This window comes from Varroa jacobsoni, unplaced genomic scaffold (assembly GCF_002532875.2).
Source record: "Varroa jacobsoni isolate VJ856 unplaced genomic scaffold, vjacob_1.0 scaffold_1269, whole genome shotgun sequence".
Taxonomy (NCBI): Eukaryota; Metazoa; Arthropoda; class Arachnida; order Mesostigmata; family Varroidae; genus Varroa; species Varroa jacobsoni.
In genome coordinates this window covers 39,354-60,651 of record NW_019214171.1, presented here as the reverse complement: position 1 = coordinate 60,651, position 21,298 = coordinate 39,354, and the positions used below count along the sequence as shown (strand labels likewise).

The 21,298-nt window shown below is 42.7% G+C and overlaps 2 protein-coding genes across 5 annotated transcripts in view; one reads left to right on the top strand and one right to left on the bottom strand.

The window, feature by feature from the left end:
- The window catches only part of LOC111268257 (uncharacterized), an 89,567-nt gene extending 79,556 nt beyond the window's left edge, over positions 1-10,011 (top strand). For 2 of the 4 annotated variants that reach the window (XM_086971610.1, XM_022847134.2), the window contains one exon: positions 9,130-9,454. In XM_086971610.1, coding sequence (XP_086827736.1) covers positions 9,130-9,259 — 130 coding nt within the window. In that variant the 3' untranslated portion in view covers positions 9,260-9,454. Of the gene's footprint in view, positions 1-8,583; positions 9,455-9,638 lie in introns of those variants that run through there. The other 2 variants (XR_002685087.2, XM_022847138.2) reach the window with 2 other exon arrangements.
- ush (Zinc finger protein ush) overlaps positions 1-20,384 on the bottom strand; it is a 97,377-nt gene extending 76,993 nt beyond the window's left edge. The window contains exon 1 of the mRNA XM_022847132.2: positions 19,403-20,384. Coding sequence (XP_022702867.1) covers positions 19,403-19,484 — 82 coding nt within the window. The 5' untranslated portion in view covers positions 19,485-20,384. The remainder of the gene's footprint in view (positions 1-19,402) is intronic.
- Between the last annotated feature and the right edge of the window lie 914 nt (positions 20,385-21,298).

Sequence of the window (21,298 nt, the reverse complement as noted above, 5' to 3'; positions counted from 1 at the left end):
AAGAGAGGATAAGAGAATCACGTTAATACTGGTGGCGAAATAAACCCAAATTAAATTACGCATTGACTTTTACTGCAGTACGGTGCGGTACAAAAAGGTTTAATGAAGCTAAATTTCTATTTAGAAGATTTTTATCTGAAAAATAATTACTGTTTAAAAAAAAATTTCGCTTGTATTCCCAGACTCTATTATATTTGCGAATGTTTGTGTAAAAATTAAGGAAACAGATCATGTCATTACTTCAGTGAAAATTCAATAGGAAAAAAATTCAGAGCCAGAAGTTTCCGTACGGACATATCTACAATGGGTTTGCTGGGGAAGATGATGGTCGACCTGCATTCACTATCCAATATGAACAGTGAAGCACTAAAACTTCTCTGCGATAACGTAAACCCTCAAATATTTTGTTTCTGTTACTTTTTTCGGCTCTGTTAGAGGTTAAGCTTCTAGTGTATTGTTATTCTACGATTATCGATAGAAAATTTCTAAAATCGTCAACAAATGCACCCATGAAGAGAAGTTACGAACTTACCAGTTTGCAGTATCTCACCCCATATAAGTAATGACAACAATTCGTGCATTTTATATCCATTAGGCTGTTTCAGCTCTATTGGGACTACATCTGCCGTCAATTGTCAGATATCTAATAAAGTAATAAAAATCAGTGCATGAGATAGTAGCACTCCTTCAACATATTTGCCTTCATTTTAGCCTCTTATAGCTACAGGCCCTTACCTAACTAAGGACGTTACTATATATATATATATATATATAAGATTATTGGTTGGCTACACGTACTCAATGTTAATCAATTAGCAACAAGTATCCTAACAGAACCGTATAGTAGTTAGCTAAGTGATTTTTGTATATTAACTCCCCGTTGAGCGGCTATTGCACCCCCGAGTCGGTTCGTCATGGAGGGCTCCACTAAGAGCATACATTATACAATACAGCTCAGAAAATATTTAATAGCTTATAGGAGATCTTGGTGAATGTCTTTATCAGTTGGTTCCGATGCATTAAGAGCTTCTTCGTTCTGATATGCAGCAGAAGTCGACATTGTGACATGGTTTTAAATGTTTTGTACTGAAAAAGAAACAGCCGTATACATTTCGCCGTAAGAAAATTATGCGAAACGTTTTTTTCTGGTCACATGTACACGTATACTCTTTTGTTGTGAGGCTAATTTATGAAAGATGGCAAAAAAATCAAAAGTAACAAAGCCTATAGTTAATAAATAGGCTCCAATGCAGGATGGTTTTGAATTTCATTTTGTATTTGCTTAGGTATCATTTTTTTTGCCTACTATTAGGCCTCTACATGCCTGTAGTATATAAGCTTTTTCGATATCGTTAGGTTTACTTACTAGTTTTTCAGATTCGATCTTGCAGTTATCGTAATTTTATGCCCTGTTAAATGTAGTCCTTGATTGTTACTACTCAGACGATTCGGCCGATACTATTTAGAACGCGTTAGGACTCAGAATCGTCATACTCCTGAATAGATAAACTTTGCCAGAAAGGAATAAAATCGTCTTTGGAAAGATCTCCTTCATTAGAAACACATATTAGAACGTGATTATTAGTTTGCTAATACCTCAAGTAGTCAATGGTATATAGATAAACTACTACATTAATCAACGTACTTGCTTGACAGGCTTCCGTCTCTTTGTAACTTTGCAGGCTAACTTTGTGGAGTAACTCGTGAAGCCAATTCTGAATTCTAAAATACATTTCCTCAACGGCATCAAGCCTGGTTTTCAGCGAGGATGAATGGCCAGCCAAGTGACTTTTAATGGTGCACCACAAAGTTACTCGACCAAACTAAATCACATTCCAAATAGGTTAAAATGAACTTCAATTGCAAAAAAAAACCCTCTACTCTTCCCTATAAGAGTCTGCGAGAGGCGATACAAAGCGCGGTTTAACGAAGAAAAAAACAACAAGCAGTTCATTCCAGCAACTAACTCTCACCGCATCCCTGTCCAACTATTTCCCTTACGTCATCGTGTTTTTAACAAAATAATGCTACGTGTTTATAATACGCGGCCGAAAAAAGGGGTTATCGCTACCAACCTAGCGAGTGATCAAGTAATTGTGTACCTGTATCCCTACACTATAAATTTAAGCCAGCCCGACGGCAGTAACACATCATCGTTCACTGATACCGCTGCTAACTAAAAAAAATCAGGGATACTCTCAAACCGTTCTTCAATTTCGACACCATTTAAGATCAAAACAATCGAAAAAAATCCTCTTAAGGGTCGGCTCTGAACACAGACACCCAAACAACTCCAGAGGTTTCGATGTCTTCCCTCCACACGGCTGTAAATAACAGCCACGTGAATTTTTTCTTAACGATGTAGACCTGCCATTTTTTGCTATTTCAGCTATTAATTTATCACCAACATAGGATGTGATACTTTGCAACGTCGCTCTGTAACTATAAGAACGAAGGCAACAAAATAATTTATATCGAGTGACCAGATAACAGCACCAATTGGTTACACTCGTTGTCTCTCTAACGAAGCTCTTCGTCGTACTTAGTTTTGATATGTGAACGAGCTAGATCGGGGTTGGCCGATCAGTTTAGCGACCACATGGAACGTAATTTACTGTTTGATAAAGCGATTTCTTGTGCTCCGACTAAAAACCTTGTTCAGGCAGGCATTGCGGCAGCAGGCTGCTACTTTTCGTCGCATTGTGCACCCAATCTTGCGGGTCGCTTGACACTTTACAAAACCTGTAACATGGGAGGTCTGCGTGCGCGTTCGCTAGTAGAGGCGTTTCATCATAATTTTTTTCCTGTAAACACGACTTGTATTTAATACACTTCCATGTATCTTCTGAATCAGCAGATTCAACCAATTGCAGAGATCCGGGAGACGATATCTTTTTGAAATTTCCTGCGCGGTAACTTTACTGCCGAGTTAACGTCATAGTTTCTTGCCTCCGTCAACAGATACCACTGCGCTTTTTGCTGGTACCTACTTAATCGCTCTTCGGCTTTGTCTGGCCGTTTTATGCTCGTTTGTCTCTGCGTTTGTGATCCAGTTCCTTTGCGAGGACTATTTCTGTTTTTTGTCACTTCCCTTTTTTTCTCCTGTTTGTCTCTCCTCCTCGTTTTTCCGCAGTCTACCCTCCTGCTGCTGCCGCCGCCGCCGCCGCGACTGATTTTCCTTTATTCATTCATTAATCACCGAAAGGCCCCATCGATAGAGCACTAAAGCAGCGCCGAGCAACCAAACGCATCGTTTTAGTAGCGCCAATGTCCAAGTCTGCGAGTTGTATGTTTTAGTCTGTGTTCGTTGAAAACGGCAGTTACTGTCGCCGTTGCTACGAGCGCCGTCACCCACAGGTCCGTCCACTGCCGCCTTCGTCGGATCGCTATAGCGTCAGTGCACACACAAAACCAATTACAAACGGCGCGAACAGCTGAGCCCTTACATCGCGGCCGGTAGACTAGCGGACATGGAACAGCTATTGGTGTACATAAACGCTCCTCGTGTGCATCGCCAGGTGCGACGATTGCTGCTAATACATACAATATAACTCGACAGCGTCGCCGATGTGTTCCCCGAGTTATTTCTAAACGATGTTTGTCGTAAGCATGAACGAAACGAACAGCAAGCCTTCTAATCAACGCTGAACATAGTTTCCAATGAAAGATAAACTTCTTTCTACCCGATAAACGTCGATGGCTGTGATCAAATAACCGTGGAATAGATAGAAGAGATCGGAACTGCGATGAGGTGAACGGTTGGGAGAGAAAAGGGGGGTGATCATGGACGAAAAGCCACAGCGACATCTAGATCATGTAAATGAAACATTGATTAACGCGATAATGTCGAATGCGAAGTAGGGTGGCATTTTGAGCTACGGTAACAACGAAGAAGCAACCAATTTCCTGCGCTCTGCAATATGATTAGGACATCCATCACAAACCTCAGAGTGTAATGTACAAAAACGACGCCATATTGTTTCTTTTTTATCTATTGTTTGGTTAATTGGTGTGTTATTTTAAGGGAGCTGTTAACTATGGCAGACTATTACGATAGTTCCGCTTGTGCGGTAGAAATTATGAGTAATATATAATTTTTCGATTAATCGTAACGTAAAAATATATTCGCCGTTTATTTATTGTAATTATATTACCTAAATTTTTCCTCTAATATAATTTTTTTTTCATTTGCATTTACCTGTATCAACCTGTGCCTTGGCGTGATTTCTTACAAAATACATTTTAAGGGATAACATCAATAGCACGTAGGAAATCGTTCTGAGATGCAATCAGCGATTCCGAGCCTTATCCCAGGCCACTGGACACGTGGCTGCCTGATCATCTATTTATATGTACACACAGAGATGGCAATTACAATAATGCGCACAAAAAAAAAGCGTGATCTACGGAGAACAAACGACAATAAATAGGTCACACTAAAATTTCCTCTGCCATCGGCCCATATGTCACGGCAGTTTTTTTTCGCTGTATTTTAAAAATAGATGCAATTTTCTCGTTAATAGCTAAAATAATCGCGTGGTAACTGATACAAAAAATGACAAACGTATGTACACATAACGCAGACTCAAAGATTTTAACTCAGCTCAGAAGGTAGACGGCGTAAAGCTTTCACACTATGAATAATGATACGTTTGGCGTTGATTCCCATGCGTTTTGCGATAAGACGGCAAGGCCTGGCTGTAAAACACCATAGTCGCTCGTCTAATAATAGCTGGTCCATCTTCGTGTCTGTTTTAATACTTCATTTGATCAGTTTTGATGGGAAAAATGACTACTGATTAGGAATACTTGTAGCAGGCACTTCAACACTATCCATCACGGTATTCTCGGCACTTTTAATTTAACGGTTACTACCATAATCTGGCAGCTTCATGTAACGCCACATTTGGTGCAGGTAGTGTAGTAAAGATACCTTGGTTGCATATTATGACTGGCCACGACATATGCCTCATTCGAGTGTTCGTTAACCTACGCCAAGCTCTCAGCTGATCGATAGAAAATACGTTCATGATTGATGGATATGGCCTAAAACCTAGTTGAATGAGGTGCTGCTACCTTCAGTTAGCATACAGCTATTCCCATATATTAATGGTTTAAAGCTTAAGCATATAAAGAGATGCATCATCGGCAGGCATCAAGCATAGACACCTCATGTCAATAACATGAATTGATGCCACTCATGACGAAAAAATCGTACCGCTGCCTTCATATAGAGCACTTGAGTAGTATTAGGCTTGCAGTCATCGTACGTTGTCTTCTCTGCATCTATTGCAATGATTACCTTACTGCACTGTAAACTGTGTTATGAAGTCACACCTATGCCGAATGTTGTCAGCGTTACCCGTATGGTTATCTCTCAGCTCCTGACACGATTCAATTTATGAATGCTTTGCAAGGAACAGTAAAAATAGCAACAATCATACGTGTCAACGCCTACTGCAATATCGGCAGACGCAACAACCTCTGCCGCAGGCGCTATCTCAAGCGAGCGACTAGGGCAGTATTTTATTAGTGCGAAGCACGCCCTATAGCACTAGTGCAAAAATGGAACCATCCCACAGCAGAACAGTCGCTTAGAAATCTGTGCTGCGAACGAACGCGTCTAGTATCTAACTCCGAGATAAGCGAGATACTTCAACGGTCCATAACAAACGAAGTAGGAACCACACACGAATGTCACAACTCTTAAGGAACATTCATATTTCCGAGGCATGCGGACATAAGAGCGAAGCTCCGCGAGTAGTCGAGAAGCGCTTTAGCCCGTTGCGGTAGGACACGAACAGGCCTGCCGACATTGATAGATCGTGGTAGACGAAATGCTTGCAGTATTTAATACTGACCTAGCGCTCCGGCCGTCGCGTTTCTGCTTTCACTACGGCTCGGCGTTCGGCGGACCTAAGGGCAGGGCAGTCGATGTTCTGCAGTACAGTTTATCGTCAACACCCATACGATTCGGAGGACGGCCACCCAATCGATAGAAGTTTTTAATGAAAGTCATGATCTTCGACCGGACGAACAGGATACGTAATATAGTCGTGCGTTACGAAGCTATAGTGCCTCATCGTGCCATCGTACCGCATCATTGTTGCCTACCGCAACTGTAATAGCGCGCGCGCACTTGTTATGGCTTCTGCTACTGCAATAGTTTGTAGCATTCGTTCGCATCAGCATCAGGAGCGTAGACGCTGATTGAACGGGCATTTCGGTACAGCCGCGACCTCGACGTCTGATATTATTGTTTGTTATTGTTGTTGTTTATTACTGCCGGATAGCTGTGAACAGCTTGTGTCCGATGTTGGACGCTACCGGTCGTAATGACTGCGCCAGGAGTGATACGTCACGGTAACTGAGACCTGCCGTTCGCTTGATGCCAATACACGCTCGGCCTGGCCCGTCCAGCCGTTACCATGGTGGCTGATGAGAATGTTCGACGCTTTATTCGTTCGGCAACAACGGCGTCGGCAGTAGCAACCGCTTGTAGAAAGGTGCCCTACTACGCGAATGATTGGTGTCTAGGATGGGGGCAGTCTGAGGGAAGGAAGTTATCGAAGCCATCAGGTGTTGTCCTTATCAATATCGGAGGGTTAGCAATTGGACCGTTGTCTCTGTTTGTGAGTCTCTGTTTTTCAATTTCGGCCAACTTAGTCTCGCATAAGTAAAAAATCTTGTGGTGTTTAGCGTAGCCGCTGACAAGCATTACAGTTAACTGGATGGTACGAGCCACTGGATACTGAATCATCTGCGGCAGCATCAACTGCAGTCGTAACTTCGTCTTGAATTTTACGAAATTAGTCATCATTGTTACTAATCGTTATCATCAGTCTCTTCAGGTGTGCTAATCAAGTTACCTATTATATCTTATTTTCCACAAGGGTTTCCGTGCGCGTAAATGACGTATTCAAGCACATTTAGTAATAATTGTAGCAAAGGCACATTCTGATGCGGCCGTAACTAGCACAATAACGTCACCGCTGATCAACTGACGCCAATGGAAGTACGTATGCGCTTGAAATGGAAAACTATGTCAAAATATTACAGATCATTGTGCCGGTAGTAAATTGACAAAGCTGTCATAGTTTACTTAGAATTATTTTATAGGCTGACAACGGCTCGTTCTATTCGAACGCAGCTGTCGACCATGCCCCGCCTGCCCACTTTGTGTAAGTTCGACATCATTCGGGGGATGAAGTTTTTCGACAGCTTCTTTCTTCCTGATATATACCATTTGTATATGTTTAACAATCATCGCTTATGAACTTAGATACGGCCAGTAGCAAGTCACAGGATGCGGCTCCATGCAAATAGATCGACAAGCTTCGTTGTATCTAGGCCGGAAGACTCGTTACTTCTTCTGTGCGCCGATGCGTATCGCCACGATTGTAAGTAGATGTTCCTATTAGGCTAAACGTTTGGCCTGTGAGAGAGCAGTGGTTTATATACCTCATAGCGAAAGTGCATTACGTTACGATAAATACCAATTCAGTTTGCCATTATATATGTATGTATATACGATGACACCGGAAGACTAGACGGCTTGTCATAACGGTACACACACGTTATTTGAGATGTAATAGTAACAAAAATAGGGCTCAAAAGAATTATGTCGATATAACGTTTCTGTCAATAACGCTATACAAGACCGACAAGAAATTATTAATAACTAGCGTTCGTTGTTTCTTCTGGGCGGGCGTCCGAAGACACGCTGACATTTTGATCACTGCCACTTCTACAATCATTGCATTTCGTTTACCATTAGAAAAGCGACAGATAACAGCTGCAGGGCAGGTGTGAGCGAAATCTAATTTTTCTCAGCTGATAGTGCTGACAAAAGACACAGGCTATCATCGCACTTTCATAGGTCTTTTTTCCCCGACAGTTAACCGTCTGCCCATTACCACGACTCGTTTGAAGCCACCGATAATTCGCCTGGTTCTAGACTGAACGTTATGCTAAAATACGCAGCTACAGCTGGCATCCTGACCGGAAAAAGACCGCTCAGTAAGAGGACCTTGTCGAAAAGTTTTCAATGTAAATTATACTGGATACGTCCATAATGAGATTCGCTTTCATTTTGTTGATACTCGGCCCTGTGTCCTGATCTACATCTTGGTGTCGATTTCTCTTTACGATTTGCTCAGAAGTTCGCAAGTACAGCTGATCCGTAGGGATCGCCGAACTTAAAGGAACCCCACAAAGAGTATCTGAAAGTACGCTAAATAACAGAATCACGTTTTGTTTAGCTAAGTTCCTAACAAGTATTTATCGAACATTCTCTCATAAATTTGAGACGATTTGAAATCTATTTCGAGTTTTATTTTAGGTGTCGCTATTCGTAGGCCATTGTCCGAGTTTAAACTTAGACTACAACATGTCCTTAAGATTAGCAGGCAAATACGTTACCCGCTACTCTATCACGAAGACTATCTCTAAGCCTTGTCATACAAACCGTTATAACTTGCTGCGTCCATAAATCTGAAAAATTATAGGATCTCCATAATTGGAGGACTTTTTGGAGGCATAATTCGTTAATCTATTTAAGTTTCTTCTGGATATCTTTTGCAGGCAACTTCGTTCCTGCGCTTCTACCTGAAAATGACTGAAACCTAGCTAGAAGTTAACTTGTAACAGCAAATAAGCTTTTTACTATTTAATATTGCTTTTTAAGGGTTTTTCGTTGAACGTTAACAATGAGAAATTTCTTTTCAAGAGAACAAAATGAATTGTACCTGTCTATAGCAAAGTGCCGAGGATAAATCAGTGTTTTTATTTAAGTGTTAAGTAATTCGCAGTTTTCGATGACCGGGTCTGACCTTAGAACGAATATGGTTATTAGTAAAAACACCCGTATGGGCGTTTCATAAAGAATGCCATGTTTACCATTGTTATATCCAATTGTCTTGTTAGTATTTTTTTTTTTCATTTTTTATCATTTACTGTTTTTACTTATTTAAGCGAGCTAGTTCGTCTCTCTAGGCGATTTAGTCAAATCATTAGTATCGCGGAATCACTGATATCGTATTGCTTCTAGTTTGCTAAGCGAAGTGAGTTGTCATCGAAAATTTCAAAATAACTTCAGCCAGCCGGATTTTTCTGTTTTGTGGCTTTCAGCCTGCCCTGCAACAACAGTGCTCAGGACAAACGATGCCCCTTCAGCAACGCAGGGAAATTAACTAACTTTAAAGAAGTTCCTACGCTGCGGATGCGAAATAGTTGTCGTTCATCGTTCTCCAGAATGTGACAGACATGGCGCGAGGAACGATCGGTGTAACCTTGCCTATACTTCATTGCAATTACACATCGATAGAAAGAATGGTTTTTTGAGACGGAAAAAAAGCTTTTTTGTTAATGCGTATAACGGTAAATGAAACGTGTTGTATGGAAATGCTCATGATATTATATTTGTAAAACTAAATCGTTACCCTATTCGTATGATTATGCTGTCAGTTCACTATGATTAGTATAGAACCAGGTCCTGGTATCTCAATACGTGTAGATATGAGCTTTGCCATAAATTAGGATAAAATTCATGTTGAACGCCATTCAAGTGAAAACAGTTATCGAGACGATCTTTTATGGTTACGTACGTTAACTCTCGACGTCTCTGTTTATTGAAACAGGTATGGCAAGATGCCAGCTTCCCTAGTGAGCACAGCTATGAGGAAGTAATAACAAATAAGAACGTCGTTTGGATCGTTAACAAGACCCAAGTCTACTGACCAAGTGTTTTTGGTTTTATCGTCCTTGTAAGCTTCCACGTAACTTTGGTAGCATAGAACGTATACCTAAAATCTTCGTGAACGATCGCACCGCACTACGTATGGTAGTCGAAATACATCAATTGTCTAAACTGCACCTCTGTAGCTTTTTTGTTTCGTTTGAAGCGCTAGCAGAAGTTTCACTACTGTAGTTTTCGTGTAGGGATCGACTTGCGTATTTTCAGCAGTCACATCGTAAGCTGCAATAAAGTGAGCCGTAATTTTCCGTTGTAATTGTTGGAGGTTTCACAAAAACGCTGGTGTCCGGTGCAAAAACGGTAGACGTTAGTAATTTTTATTTACATATTAATCGAACTACCGCAGACGTTTGTCTTGATTATGAGTCTGCTTCGTTTTTTTTTTTTCTAGAGTTAACAAGCAGCCAATCAAGACGCGTCTCAATACCTCTCTAAATTAAGATTTTCGGGCATTGCACAATGCAGGCGGAAAGCGGAACATGTAGAGCGCAATTAGTGGTGGGTACGATATAGACTAACTTGCTAGAATCACAAAGGTTCGTAGAATCATTCGGAAAAAAGGATTTTCAATTCCAGATAAAATTCGGTGGCTGATCGATCCGCTAGTTACTGATCACTGAAAACCCGTGCAAACGATTACCGACAACACCACATTGAAATCATTCAGTTTTTTTTTATTGGCTTTACCCTGACAAGGGATTAGCAGGAAGGTCCTCACAGAATTTCACCGAAAGAGCTATTTAATCGCGAATGACAAAGTTTAACGGCGCGTACGTTTAGCGATTTGTGATGCATGCATCGGTCTCATCGGCAGTCATGGAAGACTGCGTACACACAACTGTATATCATCCTTAATTGTGTGCAGATAGTCCTTCGTTCGTTCAAACGAGAGAAGGCGCTAACTGGTTTGGACTTATGCAATGCGAATTCACGGTAAGATGGGGGGAGATGTGCCTAGATTTTTCTGCTTACTTTAAGGTGTTGTTCATTCGAGTACCTGCGCTGAGTCTTGGACCTGTTGCAGCATGCGCATACTCTATAATAGGCCACCCAGTGTTCAGACGATGGCAGTCTACTAAATTCTCTGATCGGTCCTATTTCGATCAGGGCGGAACGTTTTTAGCAGTAAAGCTATTGCACAGATAGAATTGCGGTAATTTTAGTCTCATATCACCTATATTAGGTTGTGATGAATTTACGAATATACGGAATTGAAGAAAAAACTATACAGTCAATTTGAAGTTGGGCTAATCTTATCCTAACATCAAACTGATGAGATAAAAGCTATTTTTAAGAAGTTCAACGCAGGACGACTGTAGGCGCGTAACCAGGGAAAAAGACGTATAACAGCTATATATAACGCCGCTGTATACACGTACATCCAATTCAATATGACCCGTGTTGTCGAACCGGTCATGGCAAAACGGTTCTAGCAGAAGACAAAGACACATGTCATTGCTTCAGGGTGGATTCCGTTGTTGCATTTACCTCTTACAGTTGCCGTTGGTTTATGAGGTGATTATCGCACGATGAGACTTCTGAAACGATATGCGAGCGTCACAACGCACCCGTAATCTCGGTGCGATACCATCATGGCGTCAGTACGGAAACCGCACCGGCGTCACTATCAGAATTACCCAAGCAAGGGAGAGGATACCAAGATAGCAGGGGAGACATTAAGCTTGTTGCTGGCAGGTACACGACGAAATGTCAGGGGTAGTTTTTCGGATCGGGGGGAGTGATCGGTTTAGTCGGAGACGTAGCTTCATTAGCTTCACACAAACAGGACTAAGTGCTAAGTGCGAAGAATTCGAAGCAAGAAGTGAGTGAGATCTGCAGCACCAAAAACGGTCTCATAGGTGAGACGTGGTGACTTCGATATGAGTGTGCAAGCAAGCTTATGTCCTGACACAGAGGAACTCGCCACCTCACTCACGCATACAATTATTGTGTCAACAATGACAATGGCAAGAGCCGGTGAATACGTTATCCGCGTGTATTCACGAATCGATAATGCAGGCAGGCCGCGAAAACTGCGAATCTGGAACGGGTCTTCGTGGGGTAAGAGTAATATGAAAACTATACAGCGGAGCATGGAGCATGAGTAGTATTGTTTGAAAAGTAGTTAAATTAGTCACAGTTAGATGTTAACTGTGGGATCTAAGGTGGTAGAAATGATTCACTTTCGTATTGATGACGAGATACTTCTCTGAAGTAATCTTCCATGACAGGTGCGACGAGGACGTCCCGATTTTTATTAAACAAACAGAGATGTGGTAATCTTATCTATGCCCTATACAGATAATATCATGGTTGAAATGAGCTGGAAATAGCGGTGTTTTTTTTTTCGTATATTTAGGACAATCTAAAAATCATGGCACATACCATGCAGCGTAGAAAATGTGAGATTTACGATGTTTATGGTTGGGTTGATAAAAACGAGCCATGCGTTAAAGTTATGAGCAGCTCTCCGCGAGTAAAAAACAGAGGTCAGCTTAATTCAAAAGCTAAAGTAAAAACGCTACCATGCACCACACTAGAATTGTTTAGTCGTTGTTTTCGTTCAGGCTCGTTAATAATTTTTATATGGTACACTGGTTTCTCCTATTTGTAATTTGCCCAATTATATGGAGCCTTATTTCAATACTGAGTACGAACTCAAACAAACGCGTTTCGACTGTCGAAAGTATCGCTGATTGTGTCATTATTTAGGCGATTTTCACTGTACACTCATAGCAGAATAAGTGTGTTTATCACATATCGTCCATCTTAATTTTACCAGAATATTCCCAAAATATTATCGGCAGTGCGTTCGCTAACCTAAAAGTAGCACAAAGTGCGTTCAACCTTTGACATGGGGTCGATTTCATAGGCGCTACGAAATGATGGACGTATCGTGTTCGATAATTACTAGGAAATATTTTGGTCATAATAAGACAGGGTACCTACTAGAAGTGACTGTTCGTGAAGGGGAATATTTTTCAGAAACAGGGACTATCCCAAATGCATTTCCCGTCACAGTCTATCGATGAGAGTCCATATTTTTTGAGCGGTCCTCTTTGATGTTTTTTTGTTTTCCACTACCAGTAATGAAACTGAATTTGATTAACTCGATTTCTGATATTAATGGCCAGCGGTGGTAACTACTTGATGTTTGTTGCCCTAAAGGGCTTATCTCTTCAGTTCTTATTATCATACTTAACAGTGTATTGCCGTAGTAGCGCTATATATGAGCCCAGCAAATTTACGGATCCGGCCGAGTGATTCAACCCCAATCAATGTTCAGACCCCACTTTGCATGAGTTCTGTCTTCATTGTGGCAGGTTATCGCGGACTTTACCTCGTCTCTCGTTCCACGTCCTTATCAGTGTTCGCCGACTGCGGTGAATTTATGAGATCATCACTGTCGTTGTATGCCACTAACCAAGAACAAACGCTGCACCGTTGTCAACTACGTGAGCAAACAAGTGCTGCCGAGTCGTACCATCTTTCCCGTGCGCGTAGGCCTTCGGCGCTCGCTTCGTACCTGATTCTCAAAAACCCTCACTGAATGCCCCGCAGGAGCAACGCCAACAGCAGCTGCAATGACAAACTGCAATCACGAGAAAAAATGACAAGCGGATTTACCGCGATAAATGGTACGACTAAACAAGGCACGTTATTGCTGCGCAATGTTAACAAGAGCGATGGCGACGACGAAAATACCGGCCGTTCATAGCAATTCTCCATCTACGTTCAGGTATATGGAATAAACATATAAGGACCAGACAAGTGGATAACAACGCAGGACGGCGCGTTAGTTCGTGGCACGAATTAAAGAGACAAGCGTAATAATGGCTATGGTGTCATAATAAGATATATAAGAAGTCGGACTGTGGGAGTACCAAGTGAGCTACAGAGTTTTTACATGGATTCGCTAGTTGGAAGGCGAGCTGACACGTCGATCAAGGGCCCAGGAGATGGCCAGAGTCTTGTTCACGAGGCAAGCATTCTAATAGGTGAACTTTTAGAACAGAACAGAATACCTCTATTGAAAATAGCGGTGAGGATATAGTAAAGAAAGCGATTAACTGATAATTAAATCAGATCAAAGGAGACGCAAAGATCTGATAGAGGAGATTAGAGGGTGAGGGACAAAATCAATGTTGGGTCTCTAATGCAACATGGTGATGAGATCTCTGCACAAAACCAAGGTAATGCCCAAGAACAGTGCGTATAGGTAGATAACAGTGTGTAAGTATTTCAATAAAAGAACTCTATCATAAACGCTGGATAGTATGTGACTTTTCAAACGAAATCCACGTTCCCTTTTTTAGTAATGAGCTTCATTTTCGACCACAGAAAAGAGTTACTGTTGTATGGCAGAGGCCAAAAAAGATAGAACTATATTGTTACAATAGCAGTGTCATTGGTTTCAATAAGTTCCTACAGACACAAACTTTGATTGGATCTTCTTACGGGCATCGTTATCATATTTATAAATAACGATGAGCAAAATAAAGGTGATGGTATCATTATTCGCGAAAACACCTGCTATATCGACTTAATCAGGTAAATAAGTGGTCCCAGAAGTGCCCAGATCGTCGGCGTTTTTGAGTACCAACTCAAAAGAGAAGCAATTGATCTCGGCTGTGTCTGGCCAATAATCAAGCCCACAGCCGCAACGGAAGGAAGCGATAGATAATATTTAAATAAAACTGTCACCTGTGTAAGTTCCAATGGATCCCATAGTGGTACGACATTTTATTGCCGTAAAGAGGTTGCTTAGTTGGACATATATTTCAACGACAAGTCCGAGACCTAGCCAAGACTTGTGGCTTGGACACTTATCTAAATACAAACATTTTGTTATTTAGCTTCGATATTTCTGTTCCCAACAACAGAACAGCATTCTATTAATTTGAGGGCAACCATTCTCGGCCTTAACTTAGGGCTAACGATTAAAGGATCAAAAGACTAATTAGCTTCGAAAATCCATAGCTTTTTCTATGGAAGTGGCTGTCCTCGTCGCCCATTTTTGGTATGTGATAAGGATTGTCGTGGTAAATTGCGCAAATACCACGGCCTCTGACGTTATTTCGATTCGTCCTGACTTCCTATCGATGCATAGCGATCTCGATGAAAAAGAAAAATTCTTTCTCCTGCTTTCCTTCTCGGAGTTTTTGCTTGACAACGTCGTTTTTAGCGGACCATCGTTTTTGTGTGCTAGTCTCTTGAGTACGATTTCTGATTTTTTTTTTATAATAATTGAAGAAACAATATCCGAACTCAACTATTATTACGGCACTTTGTCCGCGCTAGATTTTACTGAGTAATCACATAGATTTGAATAAAACGTGAGCGCACATTAAACGGACCTAGATAATACTAATAAAAATATAGTAATAATGACGATAGATTCGCGGCATATTGCATATAAAGTGTGGAAAAAATCCAAAAAAAAATGCAAAGGTGAAAAGCCTGAGACTCACACATGTTTGCCCCTATTCTACATTTTATAAGGTCGGAACGTCGATTTATTTATATGTGCTCTTTTTCGTCATTTTCGTAAATTAAACGCTGTTAGGGAACATAATCGAGCGTCATATTTGGCCTCTTTGTGAGATACTTTGCCCGGATGATTTTGAACGTGAAGGATTGTTTAATTTTAGGGATCGATCATTCCCATAGATCTTTGATGAAAGGAAGCCGCTTTTGCGTGCGTTCGAAAATCAGGCCGATCCGAATGGCTTCTCACGAGCAAATTGTTTATGTAATGTCGGCCTGTCGAGATTTGTTGCAAGCTAGGCCCCCTTCGCCCTATGAGACAGATCTTAGGAATGTTCCTAAATACAGTTGCTTTTCATTGGTGAAGCGAATAGGATTCGCCGGTTAAACTCTGCTTTAACTGAACGTTGGACTCGGCGTGAAAATTCTGAGAAGACTGTGACCTATGCCCTTATCATGAGATAGGTCCTATCCTTGTACAATATGAATATAGGGTCAATTACCCACACAATCGCAGCAATGGATCGCATGGCCAAATTGCTAAATAGCAGCCTCACGGGCTCTTTGCAAACAATGGAAATTAGCAAGCTATGCGGTATATTTTTACCATATTCTATCAAGTGGAGTAAATATTACATTTTTTTTTGATGATCATACGTAAATGGTAAACGTCACTTGTGGACATGGTACGCAACTTTGCTATGTCCTTCTACATGATGCTTCGATAAGGCTCTTTTGCGCATTTCTCCTTTTACAATGAGCTTCAGCTGCTCGAAGTTCTCCTTAACTTTGTCGACGTTTTCAATAGGAGCGTACTGCTGATCGATAATTTGTGAATGATGTCAGATAAATCCAGAACGACAAGAATCCTGCCACGATTTAGGTGTACTTATGCGCAGAAGTTCTTAACTATTAGTGGTATAGACTTCCCTGGTCTTCTCAGAGGTACAGTGGTAAGGGGAGCGTGTGCGTCTTTTCGCTTTTGCCAAATTAGCTCTTCATCGAATTTTGTTATGGAAATTTCGTTACTGTAGACTTCATTTGATAATGCGCATGACAAAGAAACAATTTTTCAAGGATGCCTAGTTAATGTGTGGACGTTCTGCTTACATTCAAGATGACGGGACCGATCCCTCTCGTAGCGTTAATTAGGTATCCTGCATAGGTTATTAATGCATCGAATTCTATACGATCTATCGGCCAAATTTTGCCGTCTGAGCTCGTACTTTGTTTTGTATTTATATGATATTTTAGCTGAATCGCTTGAATCGTTATCGTTACATAGAAGACATTGTGAATTATGGACAGAATTTAGCTTCAGAAGTACGTCGACTGCGCTTAGTACTTGTCTCTGACTGGAATTGTTTGCTAATCTGTACTGGTTTCACTATACACACCCTATGTTCTATGGATAGCTATGTTAATCCGGTGTCTGATGGCTCCATACGTGGCTAGACGAAGATACGACTGTGGGCAAAAGAAGATAGTACTGAAAGCCTAGCAAAAAATCGAGTAAACTCTAACATGCATACACGTAATAGATTTATTTCTGCACGTATCGTAGGAACACTTACCGCTTTGGCTATAGGTACTGTCTAGTTGCAATACTTTTACAGAGTACGTACCCGTTTTTCAAAGGGGGAAAGCCAGCTGACTTACGTCCAATCAGGTAACTTTGCCACCGCTTCGGTAGATTCACTTTCGTCTTCGCAGTCATTATCAGAAGTAGCCCGTAAGGACTAGAAATTGACATCGCCGTGTAACCAAAGCCAACGGACGAAAAGGTCAAGCAGAGACTTTTCTATACCCCGTAGATGCAATCAATACTGAAATCGACCAGCAATGTCAGCCTGCCTGGAACTCAGTGGAAACTACCTCGGCTATTTCTGCGGCCAGACTGACACCATCCGATGGGACTTTCCTTGGCCTTTTCTTCAAACCATGGAAATGGGACAAAACAGAGAAAAAAAACTTGCCTTCATCTCGCGAGCGAAGGAAAGATCTGCCCAATCCAGTTCATACTGTCGACGATATGAGCTTAAAAACCCAGAATTGGGTTTACTGCCGAATGGGCTTGTTTCCACTTTAACACATAGTTAACACCTTTGCATTGGCTTGACGGGCCGCTGTGCCGGTAACCGGTATGTTCATTACGTTAACAATGACTCACGTTAGAATACCCCACCAATTGCTCATCGACTGACCGTTCATAGCGCCATCGCTGTCATTGAAGATCTGGTCGCTCTTGCCATCCCTGATCCTGTGTGTCGTTGTAAATGCTCTACAGAATCCCTGTCTCTCAACAGGAGGGCGATCAGCCACTAGCCAGCCATGCCAATGATGACTGAACAAGATCAGAAACGCATCTCCGTCAAGTGCATGGGGTGAGACGCACCTTAACAACCATGACGGTAGCGGCAGCGAAGTTAGTCATGGTGACAGAACTAGCTACGGCAACAGAAGTAAGCGTCACTTGCCGCGCCTTAAACTGCCAAGATGACATTGGCTCGATCGGCCATCTTCTTCTCTTCGTACCAGTGATCGCGTTTGCGGCCGGAGCCTATGCTTATGCGACTTCCTACAGCCGCCTACGCTATGACAGCTGCTGCTGCTGCGTTGCCTGTTGTGATACGTTCTATTGAATCGATCGAATTCTGGACGTCGACATGAAATCATGATTAGATAGAGATCACGAATGAACGGAACGGTACCGGAAGCGCCTGTCTTCGCGGTGGTAGCGTTAGCGCTAGGGAAACGAGAAAAGACGATGACGGGAGTAATTCGGTTAATGAAACACTGCACAGAACGAATACAGACGGGCACCGGTGACAAAAATGTAAAGTACTAATATTCGATACTTCTTTTGTGAGTCGAATAACATCTAGACACAAAGCTAACACGAGCTAATATACAGAACTGATGTAGCAACGCCCCTTCTCGCCGCCAAAGATACATGACTATTACAGGGAAGCGCTGTCTCGGCAAGCGGCGCTTCAGCCGCAAAAATGCCAGCAGTCGAAATCTGCTCGACTCAAACGTTTACTATTATGGCCATTACCAAAGATAGGTTCGATTCCGTCAGGCTTTTTCAGCGGGTACCCGGCAGCAAGCAAAAAGCTATCTAGACTTCGAGGCTGCACCCCGCTCTCTCCTACGTTTAGTTCTAAATGTGAATGATTTTATACATAAGGGAACAGGGTATCGTAGTACGTGCCAACGTATTTGACCGTCCGCTCTGTAACTGATTCGTTAAGCTATCGTTGCTTGATAGGTTACTTGGCTAGCTGGTTTACGAGTGCTCGTGTGCATCTCGTTCCCTGTGCGTATGGAAGAGATAAGTGGCACTCATCGACGCGTCCGCGATCGATCTAATGTCAGCACGATTCGATGGAAGGCCGATGTCGGCGACGATCAATGATTCCCACCATGTATCTAGGTTATGGCCATTATGCCATGCGAGTAGCGATAAGAAGAACGCGTATGAATTAAATACTATATGAAATTTATTTGTGTGCAGGTTTGTTCCACCAACCGCGGAAAGCACCTGGCCGCGAGTAGCGCATGGATCGGCCGGGATTCTATCGATTTCACATGCTGTATGTACATGTAGAAAACAAAGATCGACAAAACGCTAACGCAACCGGAAGCGACGGGAACAAGGAGCCCGTGCTTAGCAAAACACAGCATGCGCAAAGTGTTTGACAGGTTTAAACGACAATCATAGAAAAATATACGACCGCTCGTAGAAAATGTTATAGTCAGACTAAAATTCACCCGATTTACTGCCTCCTAAGTCTAAGCTGTTCAAAACATATAAATAGCTTCCGCTATCTCGCTATGTGGACCAGTATGGACCAATAAAGCTATACCGATTGAGTGTATGATGGCTGGTAATACTGATGATCTGAAAGTGTTCCCGTTTGTCCAGAACGGGCTCGACTGTGCTATAATATTGAACTGCGGTAGAATGATTTAACTAATTTTCACAAACTCATGTTTTAACATAACCAGTGTAAAGCATGATTAGGCCTGATCGTGTTTATCATCGATAGGCCGGACGCGCTTTTCTTTCTTACAGCTGCACGCCGTATTACATTTCACATGATTTTTTTCGCTAGTAACGTACATATTACGAGAGTCTTTTAGCTTGGGTATGCTTACCTTGGGTCGCTTTGATAGGCTTCGGGTTGGGCTGTTTTCTTCGTGATGTGATCCTGTCGCCAGGATCTATTCGGCTTTCCATTATGACTCGTGCAGGTTTTCTGCGGGAAGATTTATGTGCAACTTTCGTTTCCAACGGCGCCGGTATAACCAAATGTTACCACGAAAGTTATGTTAGACGCGTGCCTTCTTCTTGTCAACTTTCATTTATGCGCATGCTGGCCATAGGCGTACACGAGGAACAGGTCAAGATATTCACTGTCTTAGGAAGAAATTGACGAAGTTCTTCCACTCGTCGTAGTATAGAACCCTGCCTACGACAGACAGGGCTTGTATGCCACGTCCTTTCGGCACAACGTCAATCCATAGCTGCTATCGAGCATTTTTTTTCATTTCATTACTTGCATACCTACTTATAAATTGGAGCAGAATTAAGAATCCACTGCTCAATGGCATCTCGACATTGCCACAGTCATTACCTATGTTACACTTGTATTTGTCACACCTGTCCCTTCACATCCTCCTTCGCGTCACCTTTATTATTATTACACTATGAAACACAGTAATCAATCGTCGCTCGTCACTTTTTTCTAGTCAATCGCCAGTCTTCACACTTCTGGCTATCGTTCTCCTTCCACCCACAAAAAACTACATTGGCGATATGTCAAATCATAGTTAACCTGGGGCGGGCCAGCGTCGCTAACAGGTATCTCGCGCCCCCTGACAAATATCGTTCCGTGAGTAAAAGCAACGCTTTCACATTCCTTTCTGACCGGCGTACTCCGAAATTCTCCGCCGATCTAATGCGCGCAGTCTGAAAATATCCACAGTTCCTTTCCCTCGTGATTAGGACACATGGGCGTCAATAATTCTCATCTTAGATATCCTATTGATAGTGTTTTCGCGATGAAATGACACTCGACCCGACATCAAATGCGGGCACATGCCTGTTACCCGTCGTTGACAACGATGGTCTTTGCCCAGTTAGCCGTTCTTATGAACTTCTGTTGTGAGGAGTACCATTTGTCTCCCCGGCCAAAGACTGTGCAAGCTCTCTACTTACTTTTATAGCTTGAACACTCGGTTTTTTGTTTAGCACACATTCGTAACCCGTTGTCGAGATGAAAGCCAACTGAGAACCGTATCAGATCGAACCGAACCCGGTTCCGCTGTGTCTGTTCGTCAGTTTCTCTGGGCTGGACCAGGCTGTGCGGCCCGTTTCCGCCGTCCGTGCAGCAGACGCGTGTCCCCGAGCTGCGAGCTTCCCTCGGCCGTGGCTCAACGGGCTGCTCGTTTTGACAATCTGCCACTAGTGACTCTTGATCGGGGCTGGCTCCGCTCCGCTCCCGCCGGCCGGCGCTCCACAGCTCCGGCGCTCGCCTTCACGCACCCAACGACGGTGCTGCTAACGGAGCGCCCGCGGCCGCTGCTAACCCTTTGCTGTTGCTTCCTTACGCTCTCCCCTCTATCTTCGCCTTCTCTCTCCCTTTCGCGCGCGCGCGCGCTTTCCCTGCCATCACCTCTTTTCCTGCTGCTACTGCTACAAAGTCCTTGTTGGTCCTAGATCTAGGCAGACAGTCAGGCCCACTGGTTTCACCAGTTTTCCCGTTCATTCAGCTAACTCCTCCGCCGTGCGCCGTTCAGGCCTATTCCCTTCGCAGTCCCTTAAAGTCGCTGCCGGTCTTCGTAGCCAGTCAACCAGCCTGCAGTGCTGCTATTGTTGATGCTGGCGGTCGTTGCCGTCTTCACGATGGTGGTAGGGAGCAATCGAGTAGTGCGGGCCCGCCAAGGGGCGGCGCCTGTGGGCGCATGCGCCTTTATCTACGAGCCATCGGTGACCATCTGCCGACACGCGGTCACACACACATACAGACAGACACCCAAACAGACATCAGC